The sequence below is a fragment of the Oryzias melastigma genome, linkage group LG14 (assembly GCF_002922805.2).
Source record: "Oryzias melastigma strain HK-1 linkage group LG14, ASM292280v2, whole genome shotgun sequence".
Classification (NCBI taxonomy): Eukaryota; Metazoa; Chordata; class Actinopteri; order Beloniformes; family Adrianichthyidae; genus Oryzias; species Oryzias melastigma.
The window spans coordinates 24,343,829-24,359,544 of record NC_050525.1 but is presented as its reverse complement, the minus strand read 5'-3'; the positions used below and the strand labels follow the sequence as shown (position 1 = coordinate 24,359,544).

The 15,716-nt window shown below is 36.8% G+C and overlaps 1 protein-coding gene across 1 annotated transcript in view; it reads left to right on the top strand.

Moving 5' to 3' along the window:
• trim37 (tripartite motif containing 37) overlaps positions 1–14,708 on the top strand; it is a gene marked incomplete in the record, with an annotated part of 23,241 nt that extends 8,533 nt beyond the window's left edge. The window contains 16 exon segments of the mRNA XM_024266759.2: positions 1–109; positions 284–334; positions 683–764; positions 864–940; positions 1,425–1,604; positions 1,698–1,812; positions 2,126–2,314; positions 3,139–3,272; positions 3,393–3,475; positions 7,740–7,964; positions 8,647–8,955; positions 9,401–9,550; positions 10,703–10,901; positions 10,985–11,070; positions 11,384–11,494; positions 12,961–14,708. Coding sequence (XP_024122527.1) covers positions 1–109; positions 284–334; positions 683–764; positions 864–940; positions 1,425–1,604; positions 1,698–1,812; positions 2,126–2,314; positions 3,139–3,272; positions 3,393–3,475; positions 7,740–7,964; positions 8,647–8,955; positions 9,401–9,550; positions 10,703–10,901; positions 10,985–11,070; positions 11,384–11,494; positions 12,961–13,007 — 2,147 coding nt within the window.
• Between the last annotated feature and the right edge of the window lie 1,008 nt (positions 14,709–15,716).

Here is a 15,716-nt window from a genome sequence, read left to right as displayed (position 1 = left end):
AAAGTGAACTCATCTCCAAGAGCCCAGAGATCCTGCTCATGTTCCAGCAGGTCCACCGGAAGCCTATGCAGTCCTTCGTCACCACGCCGGTCCCCCCAGACTTTACCAGGTTGTCTGCTTTGTACAGACAAATGCGCCTTTGATAGCATGTTTTTCTTTCCGTAATTTTCCAACATTGATTGGTTTACACTGTAGAAAAAGTTACATTTCCTGATATTTACTGTGTGTGTTTTTTTATTTTAGTTTTTATTTTAATTTATGCTTTTTTTTGTGTGTCCTCCAGTGAGCTGGTTCCAGCCTACGACTCCAGCACTTTTGTTCTGGTTAACTTCAGGTAAATCCTATCCTTAAATCCTCTATTAACTATAAAGCAGACCTAACTATGTTCTATTTCATTACTTGCAAAATTGTTTTCATTAAGGAACAAACATGTGCATGGGGGGAGTAAAATGTCTAGTGAAAATATACAGTCAATATTTGCAAATTTTACGGTTATTGCCAATATAAAGAACTATTTTTTGTTTTGTCTACATACGATTTTTGATTTTTTAAATAATAATTTATTGTAAACCTCAAAATACCTTTTATTTTGTGGACAATTAAGAGGAAGATCATTTGAAACTATTTCAATCAAACTGGATCTTGTCGTAACATCTGGTCTTTTATATTCGTGCTGTTGCAGTACTCTGAGGCAGCGGGCCGACCCGGTCTACAGCCCTCCACTGCAGATCTCTGGCCTGTGCTGGAGACTCAAGGTCTATCCAGTAAGTTTCTGAACAATTTTCCACTTTAAATAAAAAAATTTAGCCACAAACATTTGGGATTTTTACCAATTCTGCAACTCTGCTAATGTGTTTCTTCAGGATGGAAATGGTGTCGTCCGAGGAAACTATCTGTCTGTGTTCCTTGAACTGTCTGCCGGACTTCCTGAAACATCAAAGTACAAAACATTTCTTTCTGTGATTTCATTTTAGTATTCCAGTAGAATGAATAGAAATTAAAGTGTTTTTTTTAATGTTAGATTAGGAAAATCCTGTTTTTCCTCAGATTGGGTTTTTTTTCCTGTAATGATGGACGACGTACATTAAGAAAATTAAGCTTAAAAAACATTTTTAAGTATTTCTGTATTCAAATTTTTCAATTTTAATGAACTCCTAGTGCTCTGCAGAAACCTAAAAAACAACACAGGTTTTAATTTGGGCAAAAAAACAACATAATCACAATTAAAATACCAAAGGAAATGTTTTTGAAATAGATCAAAAGATGATTGAAGTGGGTCTTTCTAAAAACATTAAATTTTTTGATGCAAGACAAATTTGAGTTGGACCAGCCACCGTCTAGATCTGAAACCTCTCTGTTGCTGTTTACTCTCCAGAAAAAGAACAAAAACTACTCATTTAATTTGTAATTTGGTATTTTTGCAGGTATGAGTACCGTGTAGAAATGGTTCATCAGGCTTCCAGCGACCCGACCAAAAACATCATTCGGGAGTTTGCCTCAGACTTTGAGGTCGGTGAATGCTGGGGCTACAACCGTTTTTTCCGGTTGGACCTCCTCGCCAGCGAGGGCTACCTGAACATGCAGACCGACACGCTGGTTCTCCGGTGAGTCAAGATGCGACTTATCTCTCAGAGGACGTTCACATAAACTTTTCACTTTTCAGACTGTAACTGAGTTGTCTTGATTGTTCTGCACAGCTACCAGGTTCGTTCACCGACGTTCTTCCAGAAGTGCCGGGATCAGTACTGGTACATCAGCCAGCTGGAGTCGGCCCAGAGCGGATACATCCAGCAGATCAACAATCTGAAAGAGGCATGTTGAGTGGAAAAATGAGAAAAATATTTTTATTACAGAGCATTGCTTTGCTTTGAAAACTGTACTCTCATAAATATCGGTTAGCTAGTGCGTTGCAGGCTTTGTAAGCAGTTTTAAGCAATTTTAAGAACTTGTGCAAAAACAAGTGTAAACTGTAAAAAAATAAGAAAATTTGTGCAACAACATAAGATTACATAAACTGATCATGTAATTGATTTAGAGATTTAGAGATAACAGTGATGGCTCCGGCTTTGACAGCCTTAAAAATGGTCATTTAGCTGCTTTGAGTAATTATCAAGTCTGATTTCAGAGGCTGGCCATCGAGTTGTTTCGCCGCCAGACATCACGCAGCTCCTCGCCCCCTGACCTGAGGCCTGCGGCAGGCACCACGACATCTGAAAGAGACCCGCGGTCGGTGAAGAGCGACAGCGACATCCAGAATACTCTGAGCAACAATAAGAAGGAGGAGGAAGAAAGGACACAGCACGATGACTCGAATGTAAGAGAGGACATCAAACTGAACTTAGAAACTTCCTTTAAAGACTCTCCAATCGTCTTTTGAGATATTTCAAAAGGATTCCCACTGGTCCTTTAATTTAGTCTAAAAATCTGTCGTTTTGTAGCAGATATTTTTTGTAGAGCAGCAGTAGTTATTAGAAATTCACTTCTAAGTTGTGGCTGGGACTGTTGGCAGGGAGCAACACCGCCCCTCTTCCCCTCCTCATCGAGAGCTGTTTGTTTAAGCAGAGCAGGGAGTGTTTTCCAGCAAATTTTCTACATCACACATACGCTCTTTTTCAAACAGCTTTTTTTTTTTCATCTGCTCCAGAATTACAGTAATTAAATTAAAGAAATACTCGATCTTAATTTGCTTTATATATGCCCTCCATCATGAGAAAAATGCTAAAAGAACATTTTAAAAATATTACAAAAACACAATTCTCATCAGAGTGGGTCTTGTTTTAAAATAAAATGGCTCAATTTAGAGAAATTATAAATTTATATTTGACTAATTTTTAAAGAAACCCTCAATGTTCACAAATAAAATTTCTAGTTAAAAATGTTATGTGAAGTAAAAAAAAACATATTTCATTGTAGATATCGCTTAAAATAAAATGTTTTCAAGAATAAAATACTCAACAATAACGTTTCAAAACAAGTCATTAAGTTACTTGTTAGTATGTCTTATATCAAGTCTAATAAGACATTAAAACTAATAACTCAACAAAACTACTTGATGAGACTCGGGGGTTTTGCATCGAGTGGCTAAACTATCAACAAAGACAGAAGATTTCTCTTGATTGATCATCGTTTGTGGTTCAGGATCTGTCAGATGGAGACCTGGAGGTGGATTGTCTGACGGAGGAGGAGGTGAACCCGCTGGATGGCAGCAGCACGTCGGGGAGCTCCACAGCCACCAGCAACACCGAGGAAAACGACATAGACGAGGAGACCATGTCAGTTTGAAACAACACTTTCTGTTATGACTCACTGTAAAAAACTAAGAAGGAAAAGCCTGGATTTCAAAATAAAAGGATTGTTTTTAATCTCTCTCTTTTTTTTTAAACTCTGCACAGGTCAGGGGAGAATGATGTTGATTTTATTGGTAATCTGGAAGCTGAAGAAGGAGAGCTCCCTGACGACATGGTTGGAGCCACAGGTATGACTTGATCGCAAGAATCAGCCATCTTTCTCATTGTTTTTTTTATTTTTTATGTGCGACTCCTGGAGTTTAAACACTGCTGTGGGAATACAGCTTTCTGAAAGATAAAGATAAAGCAGAACATTGCTGCCTCAATGTTTTCTTTTCGCTGCTGTCCTTGAGGGTCAGTGTCGTCGCTACCGCGTTGTTTCATAAAAACACACGCAGGCAGCTTAGAATTTATGACTGCGCTGCAACTGCACACCTTTGCCTCTGCAGACAGCCGCTGCATTATAAATGACTCTGTGCATCTCTGTTTGCCTTTTTTTAGAGCACATTTTGTGATGAACGATGACTTTTTTTCAGAGTGGCCATTTATAACAAGAGCTCCGCATTTTGCTTCATAAATCTTTAAAAATGGCGCATGAAAGTGGTATTGTGTTTGAACTTCTACTTTTGATTTTTGTTCATAATTCAGCATTCACATGCTCAAACATTTTTACTTTTTAATAACTTTTTTATTATTTAAAAGATTTTTACAATTGTTCAAGAATTTTTTTAATTAAATTTTGAATTTCTCTTCTGTTAAGCCGAATTTAGAAAAAAAATACAGAAAAGGTGAGTTTTTGTTATACTGGTGATCTTTTTTTACTAATTTAAAGTCTAAAACACAGTTGCCAAGTCAGAGCAACAAAAAAAAATTAGGAGTACCTAAAATGCTAATTGGTTTATTGATTGATCCCCTTTAATCAATAAATTTAACATGTTTCTTTCACTATAAAATCTGAAAAGGTGGACTGAAGTTTGTTTTTTTGGTTAGTGTGAACATCTGATGGGATTTTAACAAAGGCCTGTACATAATCCTCCATTATCTGTCGCTCTGATTTTATGAAATTTCTGTCACGCCTGAATTTTCCTGATATAATTTGCTCTGAATCAAAACAAAACAAACATTTTTTAACTAAAAAGGTCACATTCTGGCATCATAATCATGTAAAAGCTCCTCTTTCCATTTATGAGCAAATTGTAAGCTGGTCAATAATAAAAATAAAACCAACTCTACTCTGCTTTCCACTGTTCTGGTGTGAGGAGCTTTTGTCTTTAGGTGTTTACGAAGAGTCAAGAGGTGAAAATCAACTGCAGGATTATTTATAAGCAGACATGCAGAGTATAAACTCCCCAAAAATTCATTGTAATGAGTGCTTAAAGTTATCAATTATAAGAAAGGGTTTATTAAACGCAGGATACTGAGGATGGTTTCCTGGTGTTTGTCCCTAATGGACTGGCAGTGATGTTGCATTAAAACTATGGTAATGACTCGTCTATACTGTTGGGTTTATAAATAATTGACTAAAAATGAACTAAAAAAACTTTCTGTTAGATAGAATGACTTAAAATTGACTGTTATGCAGTCTAATAATAAGTATTTATTTGCTAGTTCTGAGCGAATGCTTTTTATTTATTTTTTATGTACTTTATTGTTATTCATTTTGATTACAGTGACAAAAACTAGTGTAAGTGGAAATGACTCATTTTAGAACAGAATGTGAACAAAGTGAGAATACGATCTTGGTACAAGTCTGCATAAAATCTAAAACTAGCACATATTATTAGAGCATAAATCTACATTTTTGTTTTCCAAATATTTACAATGAATTATCAACATTTATTGAACTTTAATTTCCTTAAAATTTCACATAATTACAGTGAAATATGAGGTTTTTTGAGACTTACGGTAAATCAAGTTTTTCCTATTTTCAAGAGTATGGGGCAATTTTTTACAATAATTTTCTTATTTCTAGATCCCTAGTTTTTTAAAAGTACTGATATGGAGAAGAGCTTGAAAATGTGTGGAGCAAAAAAAAGTTAAAACAATCTAAAAACTCGTAAAATATCTTGAATTTCTAAAAGCTGGGTTTGAAATCTTTGCAAGGATCAAATAGTTTGCAGTGTGGGACTATTGTCACAATTTGATGTTGTCTTTGTGGTTTGGATAAACCTTAAAAATGCACAATTGAAACAAAACAAATAGATTTTTTTACACTTTTTACAATAAAACCGAGTCTGCATTTTTTGTCTGAATGTCCCCTAAATCAACTTGAAAGAACTCAAACTGACTTGAATAAATAAAGTGATGTATCTCTAGAGGCAGCCTCAAAAACTCAAATAAAATCAGAGATATTTAGACCCTCTACTATAGCATTCCTGAGGCTGAAACCATCAAAAGTTGATGTTCTTTATTCCCCGAAGGCTCAGTTTTCTCTCTGGCTGAGGAACACAAAAGCACAATCTCCTTCGTGGGGTTTTAAACCCTCCATTCTTGTTGTTTGACATCAGTATGGGACTAGCAGAGTGATGGGATGGCAGGCCTCCCTCAGTGGCTGTGTTGGTGTTGAACGTATTAGGAGATGAGTCATTGCTGGTGCACTGTGCCCCATGCTGCATGCTAATATAGGAACGCTTGCAGTTTGTATGTGCTGGAGGAGGGATGGGGTCTTTCTAGGTGCTACAGTCTATCTACACACTTTATTTTCAGTTATGTTGTGATAACACAACCAGAACAACAAATCTAACCCTAATTTCTCATTCAAATCTTTATGTGAATGTTTTTTTGTGCATAACCTTCGCTGAGAATAAAGTACCCCAGGAGCTGGAACTCAGCCAGTTACAGACTGGTGTGGAGTGCAGAGATAATGACTCAGTGCCTCTTGAAACCGAATCAGAATTTCTCTTCTTCTTCCAGTTAAAAATGAGTTACACAACAGCTTTGAAAAAAAAGAAATTGACTATGCGGCATTTCAGATATTAGTTTTGTCTGTTTGAGTGCTTGCATCAGCATCTGATTTTAATGCAAAAAAATGCAGCAGAGGTGTCAGATCAGGAAAGGTTTAGGGTAAGTGGGAACTCTGCTCAAGGCAGGAAGGCACATTGATGCAGAAAAAGAAACATAAATGAATTTCCTTTAGAAAGATTACAAAAAACATACAACAAAAGATGTTGTTACCCTCCCTAATGTCATTACAATAATTTCTTAATCATTAAATATAGTTAATGCTGAAAATATGTAGACGTTGTTTTTCATATGCACCTTGGTTTTGGCAAAAAAGTATTAGCAAATGCTCGTAGCAGTTAATTCATGAATTTGGAGCATCCTCTAAGTTACAACAGACTCTAAACTTAAGGGGTTCTTCCAATTTTAAAAAAAATATATAAAAAATGTGATCAATCAGGGATTTTTGATCGTTGGAGTTACAGAATAAAAGTCATTACATGCACAGAAAAAAGAATACGTATATTTATGCATGCAGTGGACCAAAAAAGTACAAGGTTACAGATTCTTTAAATTGTCCCATTTAAGAACTTGTGAGTTTCATCAAAGATTTGCTGGGAGAAACTTAATTTTTTTAATTCAGGAAACTGACAAATTTTTACATTATTTATTTGTATAATTTTGAAGAAACTATGTGCTTAATTTTTGACAAACATGCTAGAATTCTGTCGCTCGCAGACATGTTAGTTCTTCTGTAAACACATAAATATTTAACTTTTCAGAAATCAACCAAATTCTCCTTATTTGAAGTGTTGGAATAATAAAGGTTCTTCTGGTATATAAAAACACATTAGTGATACATTTTAACCAAATTTATGATGTAATTTGTCTTTCCACCACTAGATGCTTGTTAAGTTATAGCAAGGATTCCTTTTGTGGTTTGTTCTGGTGTTTGTTGCATGTTGGTTAGGTCTTCTATAGTCTTCACATGTTGTGTACATTTATTTTGATTTTAATGAGAAAATAAAATCCAACATACTCTTCGGCTCTCATCTAAGCTTAGCATTCTAGGATTTATGTATACATCAATTATGTTTTTCCCCCCTTTTATGTTTTATCAGATTTTCAATTTTTTCATTATTTTTTGCTCATTAATAATATAACAGTTTTTTAACATAACTAAATAAACTGGTTGACTGCAACAGAGAAAAATGAATTTTCTGAATTTATATAAAAATCTTTTTAATTTTTCTTTTATTATTATTTATATTAATAGAAGAGAAAGCTTTACAAAGAGTCTCCCAGACTTAGTTTTTTAAATTGAAGATGCACTTCTTATTAAAATGTAAAAGGCCTCTTGAATCCTTTTTTAAATGTTTTCTGCTATGGAACCATTTTGGATGAATGAGAGTCTTCACAGATAAATTTAAATGAAAGTTTTTAAAAGAGATGCTTAATTTTAAAGTCTTTATTCCCTAATATTTTGCATAAAAGTTGGTTTCTGATTCGCAGGTGGCTCCAGCTCTGGTCTGCGCTCCGTTCACCGCAGCGCCCCTACTGGCCGCAGTGCAAACAGCAGTGCAGCTGGCGGTGGTGCCGTCGGGCCAGGCAGCAGCAGCCTCCTGGAGATCGACCCAGTCATCCTGATCCAGCTGCTGGATCTGAAGGAGAGGAGCAGCGTGGAGTCTCTGTGGGGGCTCCAGCCTCGGCCCCCGGTATCTCTGCTCCACAGCCAAGGTGTGCAAACACACTCGCTTCAGCGTCAACAAAACAGTCCAGCTAAACCAACAGTCGATACCTGAACCCACAAGCAGAGCTCCTCAAATACAAAAATCCATTTACACCATTGTGTTCGACGGAGGCTTTTAATGTGAGATTGATCCTTCATTTTCACATCATGAGTTTGGAGACCGAAATAATCTGTTGTTTTTTCCAAATCACATAATCAGTTCAGGCTATAGCAATTCCACACATAGCTTAACACGCTTTCTAATACATTTATCAGTATTATTTGTAGAAGTTTATTTGTGTTAAGACACGGATAATGTTGAGAGATCAAGTTTATTCATTTTGAGTTCCATAAAATCATTGATCATCATATCTGGTTCATTCAGAGACTCGCCCAGTACAGCGAGGTTCACCATCTACTGCAAGAGATGCGTTTGAAAGACAGCTGCTTTCAGCATTACTTCTGTCTCTCTGTGAACCAGTTTCACGACTTTCTGAGGATGGAAAAAAAATAATAATATTAGAGGATAAAAAAATGGCATGTGACTAAAGCTTTAATCCATATGAGTATTTCTTCAGCTCCTTATATACTGTCAAGTGTCAACAAATGTAGGAAAGTTCTATTTTAGAAAAACAAAAGCAGCAAGAAGAGATTACACTCTATAATCCTCGTTTCCTCTGTCGACTCCAGCACATGTTCACTCGAGAAAAGAACGTGAGCGGCGGCCTCAGGCGGTGCGGCGATCGGCTCCAGACTCCAGCGTCCTGATCCGCCTCAAAGCACAAATGGCCGAAGTCCGCAGCAAGATGTCCGATGTCAAGAGTCAAATGCTGGAGACCCGGGTGTCTGCGGAGCCCCGGCCCGGCCCATCTGGTGCCTTCTGCGTGGAGGAGGTCTCGTCTCACCATGGTGATACGGAGATGACAGCCTGTCGTAAGCCTGGTGAGCTGGAACTGGGGGCGAGATCGGCTGCAGCTCGGCCCAGGCCCTCCCGCTCTGGTAAAGTGCTATGTGCACCCAGCACAGATTGTAACTAAAAAGAATTTTTGGATTTGAAGGAAGTGTCAAAGATGTGTGCTGATCTAAAGAGACCGGAAGATTTTTGACTTTGTAATATTACATTTGAATAAATTATTTTATCTTCCAAAAAAAAAAGAAAATATTACCTTCAGCTGTTAGTAGAAATCTAAGAAGAGGTGTTAAACAGTAATGTGTCCCAAACTAATTATTTAATATTTTATTTATTTCTGTAAAATTGTGCACACATTACAACTTAACTTTATTAAAGATAAAATGTAACAAATGCCATCCTGTTCTAGCAGATGTATTAAAACTGATTTATTTTAGGTGATTATAAAAAACATAGAACTTATAGAGATATGTTTTTTCAACATCATGTAGCTTCTAATAAAAATAATGGCTGTTGCTTTTTTTCTTTCTGTAGCCAGGAAGTCGCTGTCCCCCGTGCTGGACAGCAGCAGCTCTGTGGTTCTGAAGAGGAGGAGTCCAGAGGAGATGGACACAGAGCTGAGAGCAGCAGAACCTGCAGCAGAGCTCAGCCTGCATCCTGCAGATGTGATGTCCACAGCAGACGGTTAGTCATTCTCCTCGTAATGTCCTTAAAACTGCAAATATGGGCCCTACAGGTAATGACAATTTGTAAATTCAGGGTTATTCTCGGTATATTGCAGTTCATCTTTTACAATCTTGGTATTGTGCAGATTTTTCTTGCTTTTTTTCCAAATATATCTATTTATTTAGCAGTTCTGCATCCTGACCACTGTTTATCAATCTCTGTGCCACGTCTCCTGTACAGAACGTGCCATCAAATCCACAAAAATCTACGACCCCGATCGGATCTTTGTTTTCATCCCATAATCCTGGATTCATTTTTCTATAAAGTTTTGAACTTTGAGAGCTTAAACAAGAGAGAAAACTTCATGAGAAAAGTGTATAAATTCTATAGTGAGGAGTTTTACAGCATTAAAACAACAAAAATAATTGTAAAAAACTAAAGACAGATTTTGCCTCATTTTTAGAACACAACTCCTTTGATAAGCAGATGTTTTGTAGCTTTAGATGGAAACAACAAATGTAGTTTTGTGTTAAAGAATCAAAAACAGACACTTTAAAACTCCTTCTATTAACTGAGGTGTCAGTTTTTTTGTAACTTTGTGTTAGAAAGTCATGTAATTATGAAGGAAACAAAATCCAGATGAAAGCAGCTTCAAAGATTCTTCAATAATCAATCAATTACAGAAAATCATTAAGTAAAAATGTTTATACATTTCTGGTTAATCAAAGGAATTTACTGTTTTTATTCTCAGCTACACACTTGATGGATTTGGTTGAGAAGATGGATTGTTTGAACGCTTTTCTTTGCCCTTTTCTCTGAAAATATTGTTTTATTCTCTTGAGTTTGTGATGAAATGCGTTGGCTCTTTCTTCCTGCCTTGTTTTGTAGCACATTGTTTTATCATTTCACAGCTCTCTTTACACATTTGTCACATTTGAGTAAAAAATAAAAGTTTTTTATTTCTCTTCAAAACAAACATTACTTGGTGTACAAAATGTGAACTGGTGGAAGTTAGATCCCTCTGATTCTTGAGATTGATTAGAGCATTTAAAGGCCTTTTATAGAACTTGTTCATTTTAATTAGGGACAACAAATAAACTGTATGTGATCATTTCTTTAATGGATCATTAAGTTTTACAGCTGTGTGTGATCGATTTATTTTGGCTCCAGGAGCGGTGAAGGCTGACGTTATCACAGGGACCCTGGTGTCCCTCAGCAGCTCCACATCAGAGCAGATCTCCTCCTCCAAGCAGCAGTATTGTGTGGAGCAGCAGCTGTACGGAGCCTCAGGATCCAGAGACGATATATTTACCCTTGGAGGCCCAAGCTACATGACCACCAGCAAGAGCTGCAGCGGCAGGACCTCTGGGTGAGGCTGAGATCCGTGGTGTATCTGGCTACAAGGAACTCTCTCCAGCGTTTCATACCGTTCTTCATTTCTTCTTCCTGCAGAGCTGCCATGTTAGACTGTGAGGCTGAAGGCTCAGGAAACTCCCATCAGTCCTTGCTGGAGGGAACTAATGCACCCCCAAGTGAAGGTGGGTCTCTTCTTGTTAAATAAAGTTGTTCTAAAATAAAATGTGTCAAATCTGGTCAAACAAGCCTTAAAAAGGTAATTTAAGTAACTTCCTCTGATCTGAAGTGGGTCATTTTCTTCTGGCTCATTCCCAAGTTGATTTAAATTAAATAAGTTCAATTTGAGATACAAGTTTTCTGGCAGCATGACATTTCCTAAATGTATCTTCATTTTCATGTGCAAGATGATCAGAAATGTTACTGCCTGGTGAACAAAGAAGAAAGAGATTAGATTTGATTGTGTTGGTAATGTTTTTTTGTTTTAATCAACTAAAGATCAGTCATCTTCCATCCTGGTGGCAGCAACCAGCAGCGACAGTGACTCCGAGGATGAAGGTCTGCAGAGCTGCAACTCTCGCTATGACAACCACACTCCTCCCTGCACAGGTATCCATATTTATTTATTAGAGGTAATCAATCCGCCTTTATATGCCTCTGTTTGTAACCAGAGGTTGAATTAGTTTGTGACCCAGACATCAGATGGTTAAAGTTTAAGAACGTTTTCTAAAGCTTTAATTTTGGAAGTAGGTTTGCTAAATTCATGTCCTCCAAAAGCCATTTTTAACCTGCTTAAAGTAAACGACAGCAGACAGACGAGGGAAATGAGCCCCTTTAGGATTACAGTTTAACACCAATGATCAATTAATGATCTGTAACAGGAGCAACATTAATTAACTTAGTGTTTATTTTTCCTCTAACATGATTCAATCCACAAATCGATGCATAAAAGATTTGACTAACTTTGTGGCAAAATTATGCAAAAAAATTATTTTACCTTAATAGATACAATCTAGATATTTAATACTCATTTGAGATTTAAAGATATACCTGGTTTTTGGAGTTTTTTTCTTTGTGGTTAAAAATTGTGCCATTTTAGTTCATTCAAGTATAGTTACACAATTGTAATTGACCTGACTTGATAGAAGCAAGCTTGTGATTGCACGTCTTTTTGCTTACATCACATGTACATAGATAAAAAGGCAAAAGCAGAAAAGTCGATAAAAACCCATTTTTTACTTTGATTTTATATCTTTTTACTAACATAATTTTGTTCATATGTGATTTTTAAGCAATACTGCTGTTACTCCCAGTACTAGATTGATTTTTCAATACTTATCTGTATCCTTTACATCCCTAATATAAACTGTTTTTGTATAATCTCTATTATACCAGGGGGAAAAACACATATTCAGATAAAAAAAAAAAAAAGAAATCTTCTCAAGTGAGATCTGGCCAATAGGGCCACAGAGTAGGAACCAATGCGACACAACTAAAATAAATTTGATTAATTACATACACTTACAATAAATTTCAAAACAAAAGCAATGAACAGATTTTAGTCCTTGAATTGAAGTGGACATGGAAAAATGTTGTCACGTTTTTGCTGTTTCTGTAGTTTTCGCACATTTAGATTTTACTTTGGGGAAATCATAATATACATATGTATTAAAGCAAAAATTATCATTTTATTTGCTACTAGAATTTAGAAGGAAGCTGCTCAATGATTGCTTTGTACTCATTTTTATTCACACACTGGTGAGTAAAAAGGCTCCTGTTTTTATGAACTTCAGTGTAAAAAGACTGACCAAATCTGGACGCACTTCTTAAAAGATATCTTCATAATTTACCACTTGAAAAAAAGCAAATTCCATGTGAAATCCAAAAAGTTTTTTAAAGATATAATCTAAACTTTACTAAAGCAGTGCAGCATCAGGTCCATTTTTTTCATCGTAGTGACAGAAAATGACAAAAATATCAATAGTTAATTGAAGACTATGTCATTTTCGTTCCTTAATTTTTCCTGTAAATGTGGAAAAATAAGGCGTGCATCGTCTGTTTCTGCTCTGATTCAGGGGAACAGCTTCTGTCCGACGACACGAGTCTGCCTGGCGACAGGTGATTCACTCCCACAGCTGCTTTATCCTCCAAGGACAAACGGCAGTGTGACGCGGCGGCGGCCGGAAACGGCGTGCCATTCACACAGATCCGTAGAGTAGAAACTGCCTGCTGTGTGCATGAGTTCACTAAGAAGACAATTCAGAAAACTGGATCTCCTGCTGCTTTCAGGACCAAGCTTTCACTAACCACATGGAGCGGCGTTAATTTTTCCGGATGACTGCATGCTTTCGTTGAACCGGTCCAGTCTTGTGTTTTTAGAGCCTATTGGTCGTCGTGCTGTGGGGGGTGTACATACTTGGGGTCATTTCAGTGTTACAGCTCAGACGGCGTTCCACCGTGACTGCAGCGATCGCCATCATCAGTGTTTTCTACCACGCTGGCGTTCAGTGTTTTTGTGCTTTAGGCTCTTCTCCTCAATTTACCATCAACACCCCCCTCCCCAATTTATTTTTAAAAACGCTGCAACCTGTCAGCCGCTGAAAAGCATTGCGCGTTCTTTCCGGAGGTGAACTCTTGCCGATCATTTATGTAAATGCCTTCGCCGTGAAAGGCAGCCGCGGCTTCGTGCCCGTTCTGGCTCGTCACTCGAGGAGGCAGAACAATGACGGAACCGCATGGAACACGGATCCCAGGCTGCTCGCAGAGCTTCAGGCTAAAAGCTCTGAAGGACGCCGCCGACTCCAGATGGATGGCAGAGCAGGTGTTGGTTTCTTTCCCCTGACACGGGAAGTCGTGTGCGTGCGCACGCAGCTTCTACTCTCCAGTGTTTAGTTAAATTCACTTTCATCTGAGAACTCTCATCCAAACACAAAGGCTCTTTTTCACACTACATGACGTTATCTGAATGATCAGGTTCAGGTTATTTGTGTGTTTTTTAAAGGGTCAGTTCTCTCAATTTGCAGAATAATATCTTATTTTGTTAAGACAGACTTCTTACTCATTTTATGATCGACTACACCCCATTTAGTTCATAAATTATCCGAACATTTCTCCTCATCTTGTTTAAATCGTGCGTGTTCTGTCAGACAAATGATCAACAAACTTGAAGAATATCAACATTGTTTTTGTATTTATGAATGAATAAAGATAAATGTCAGCAGTTCTGCGGTACTGAACTTAAAATATTGAAAACTGACAACAAGAAACAAAAACTCATTAATTTTGTGTGAAGTGCAGCTCCTTCCTGCGTCGTGCTGTCGGAACAGTTCTCAGAGGAAGCCGACATCCAAACCCAATACAAGTCGATTATATAACACAATTTTCTGCTGCGCTTCTGGCTTTTCTTGATGGATTTATCATTTCACACCTCAGTGATCAAACAAACAGAGCAGACACAACGTAAAGGTTGCAGCAGAACTTTGCACAGCACCAGGGGAACATGCAGCTTTTTTTTTTTCTGCACCTTAACTTTAAATGTGAAGTGGAGCCAGATCTCCTTGTTTTAGTCATTTGAAAACATGCTTCTCCTCAACCTTCCAGACCCATTCCTTTCATCATCGTGTTGATAGAAGGCGTGCTGTAGATCCGCTTTAAAGTGCATGGCTTTATTTACGCTTTTTCCCTTTAACTGCTTCTCTCAGAAAAAAGAGGGAGATTTTTTTTATTTGTTTGTGTAATATTCTGAATGTTCTCACAATGCAGCCTGCATTATTCTGTGTGTATTCTTCCTTTTGGTGTTAATAAACTGTTTTATGATGTTGGATTCTCTTTATTTTTACTTTACAGATTGGAAAATAATAAGTTTACTCAGTAATATATTATAATTACCATATTTTTTTACCTTTAGTTCAGTGAGTTTTTAATAAATGATCACTTTATAAGGAAACTGTCACAAGAAAGACACAAATACTCGTTTTTATTCTTTTTTTTAATGTATTTATACTAATAATTAAGCTAATTAACAACTATCCTTCATTTATACATGAAATTATGCCTTTCTTATTTTGCTCAAGCTTAATACATAATTTTGGATCTTGAAGAATATAAATTAGAGGATAAAATATTCAAGAAAAGTTACATGCAAATACTTTAGAAAGGTTAAAGAGATATCCATTATAGAAACATATAGAAACATTTTTTCCTTTATCAATTTGGTCCAGGCAAAGTTTATTAAAATTGTTGAAGACTTCACTGTCTGTTTTCTTAACTTCACAGTCCTGCACTACCTAAAGTCCAAACTGGTGTGATAGAGAATCAAAGCCAGATTAGGAGTGAGGTGAAATGAGGAGTCTTTTTATAGCCAGGATGTGGAGGACCGATCGACCGCTCATTTCTACAAAGCTGTTTATGTAACGGCAGACAACACCGCTCCACATGAGAGCCCTGTTACAGCATCACATCTATTCAAACTGTGACTTCCGGCATCTCAGTCTGTATACCTGAGGAGAAACCAATGTACTCTTTCAGTTTCTGCTCCAGATGAATTTAAAAAACCATTTCCAGGGTGTAAAGACAAGCTTCAACACTAGTTAAGTAATCAAAAACTCAGGATACTATGGTGATGTTTGAGCTATTGCTGACAGAAACAATAAAATTAGCAATTGAAGGGTATAAACTGCTTTAAAATTATGTTTCAAATATGCAACAAACCAGATCAGCTATAAAATTACCTATTTACTTAAAAGCAAAAACACAAGTGAATATCTTTTTTCATATCTGGAAATAAATGCAGGCGTTATGAAGTAAATAATTTTCTTTGAAATACATTTAT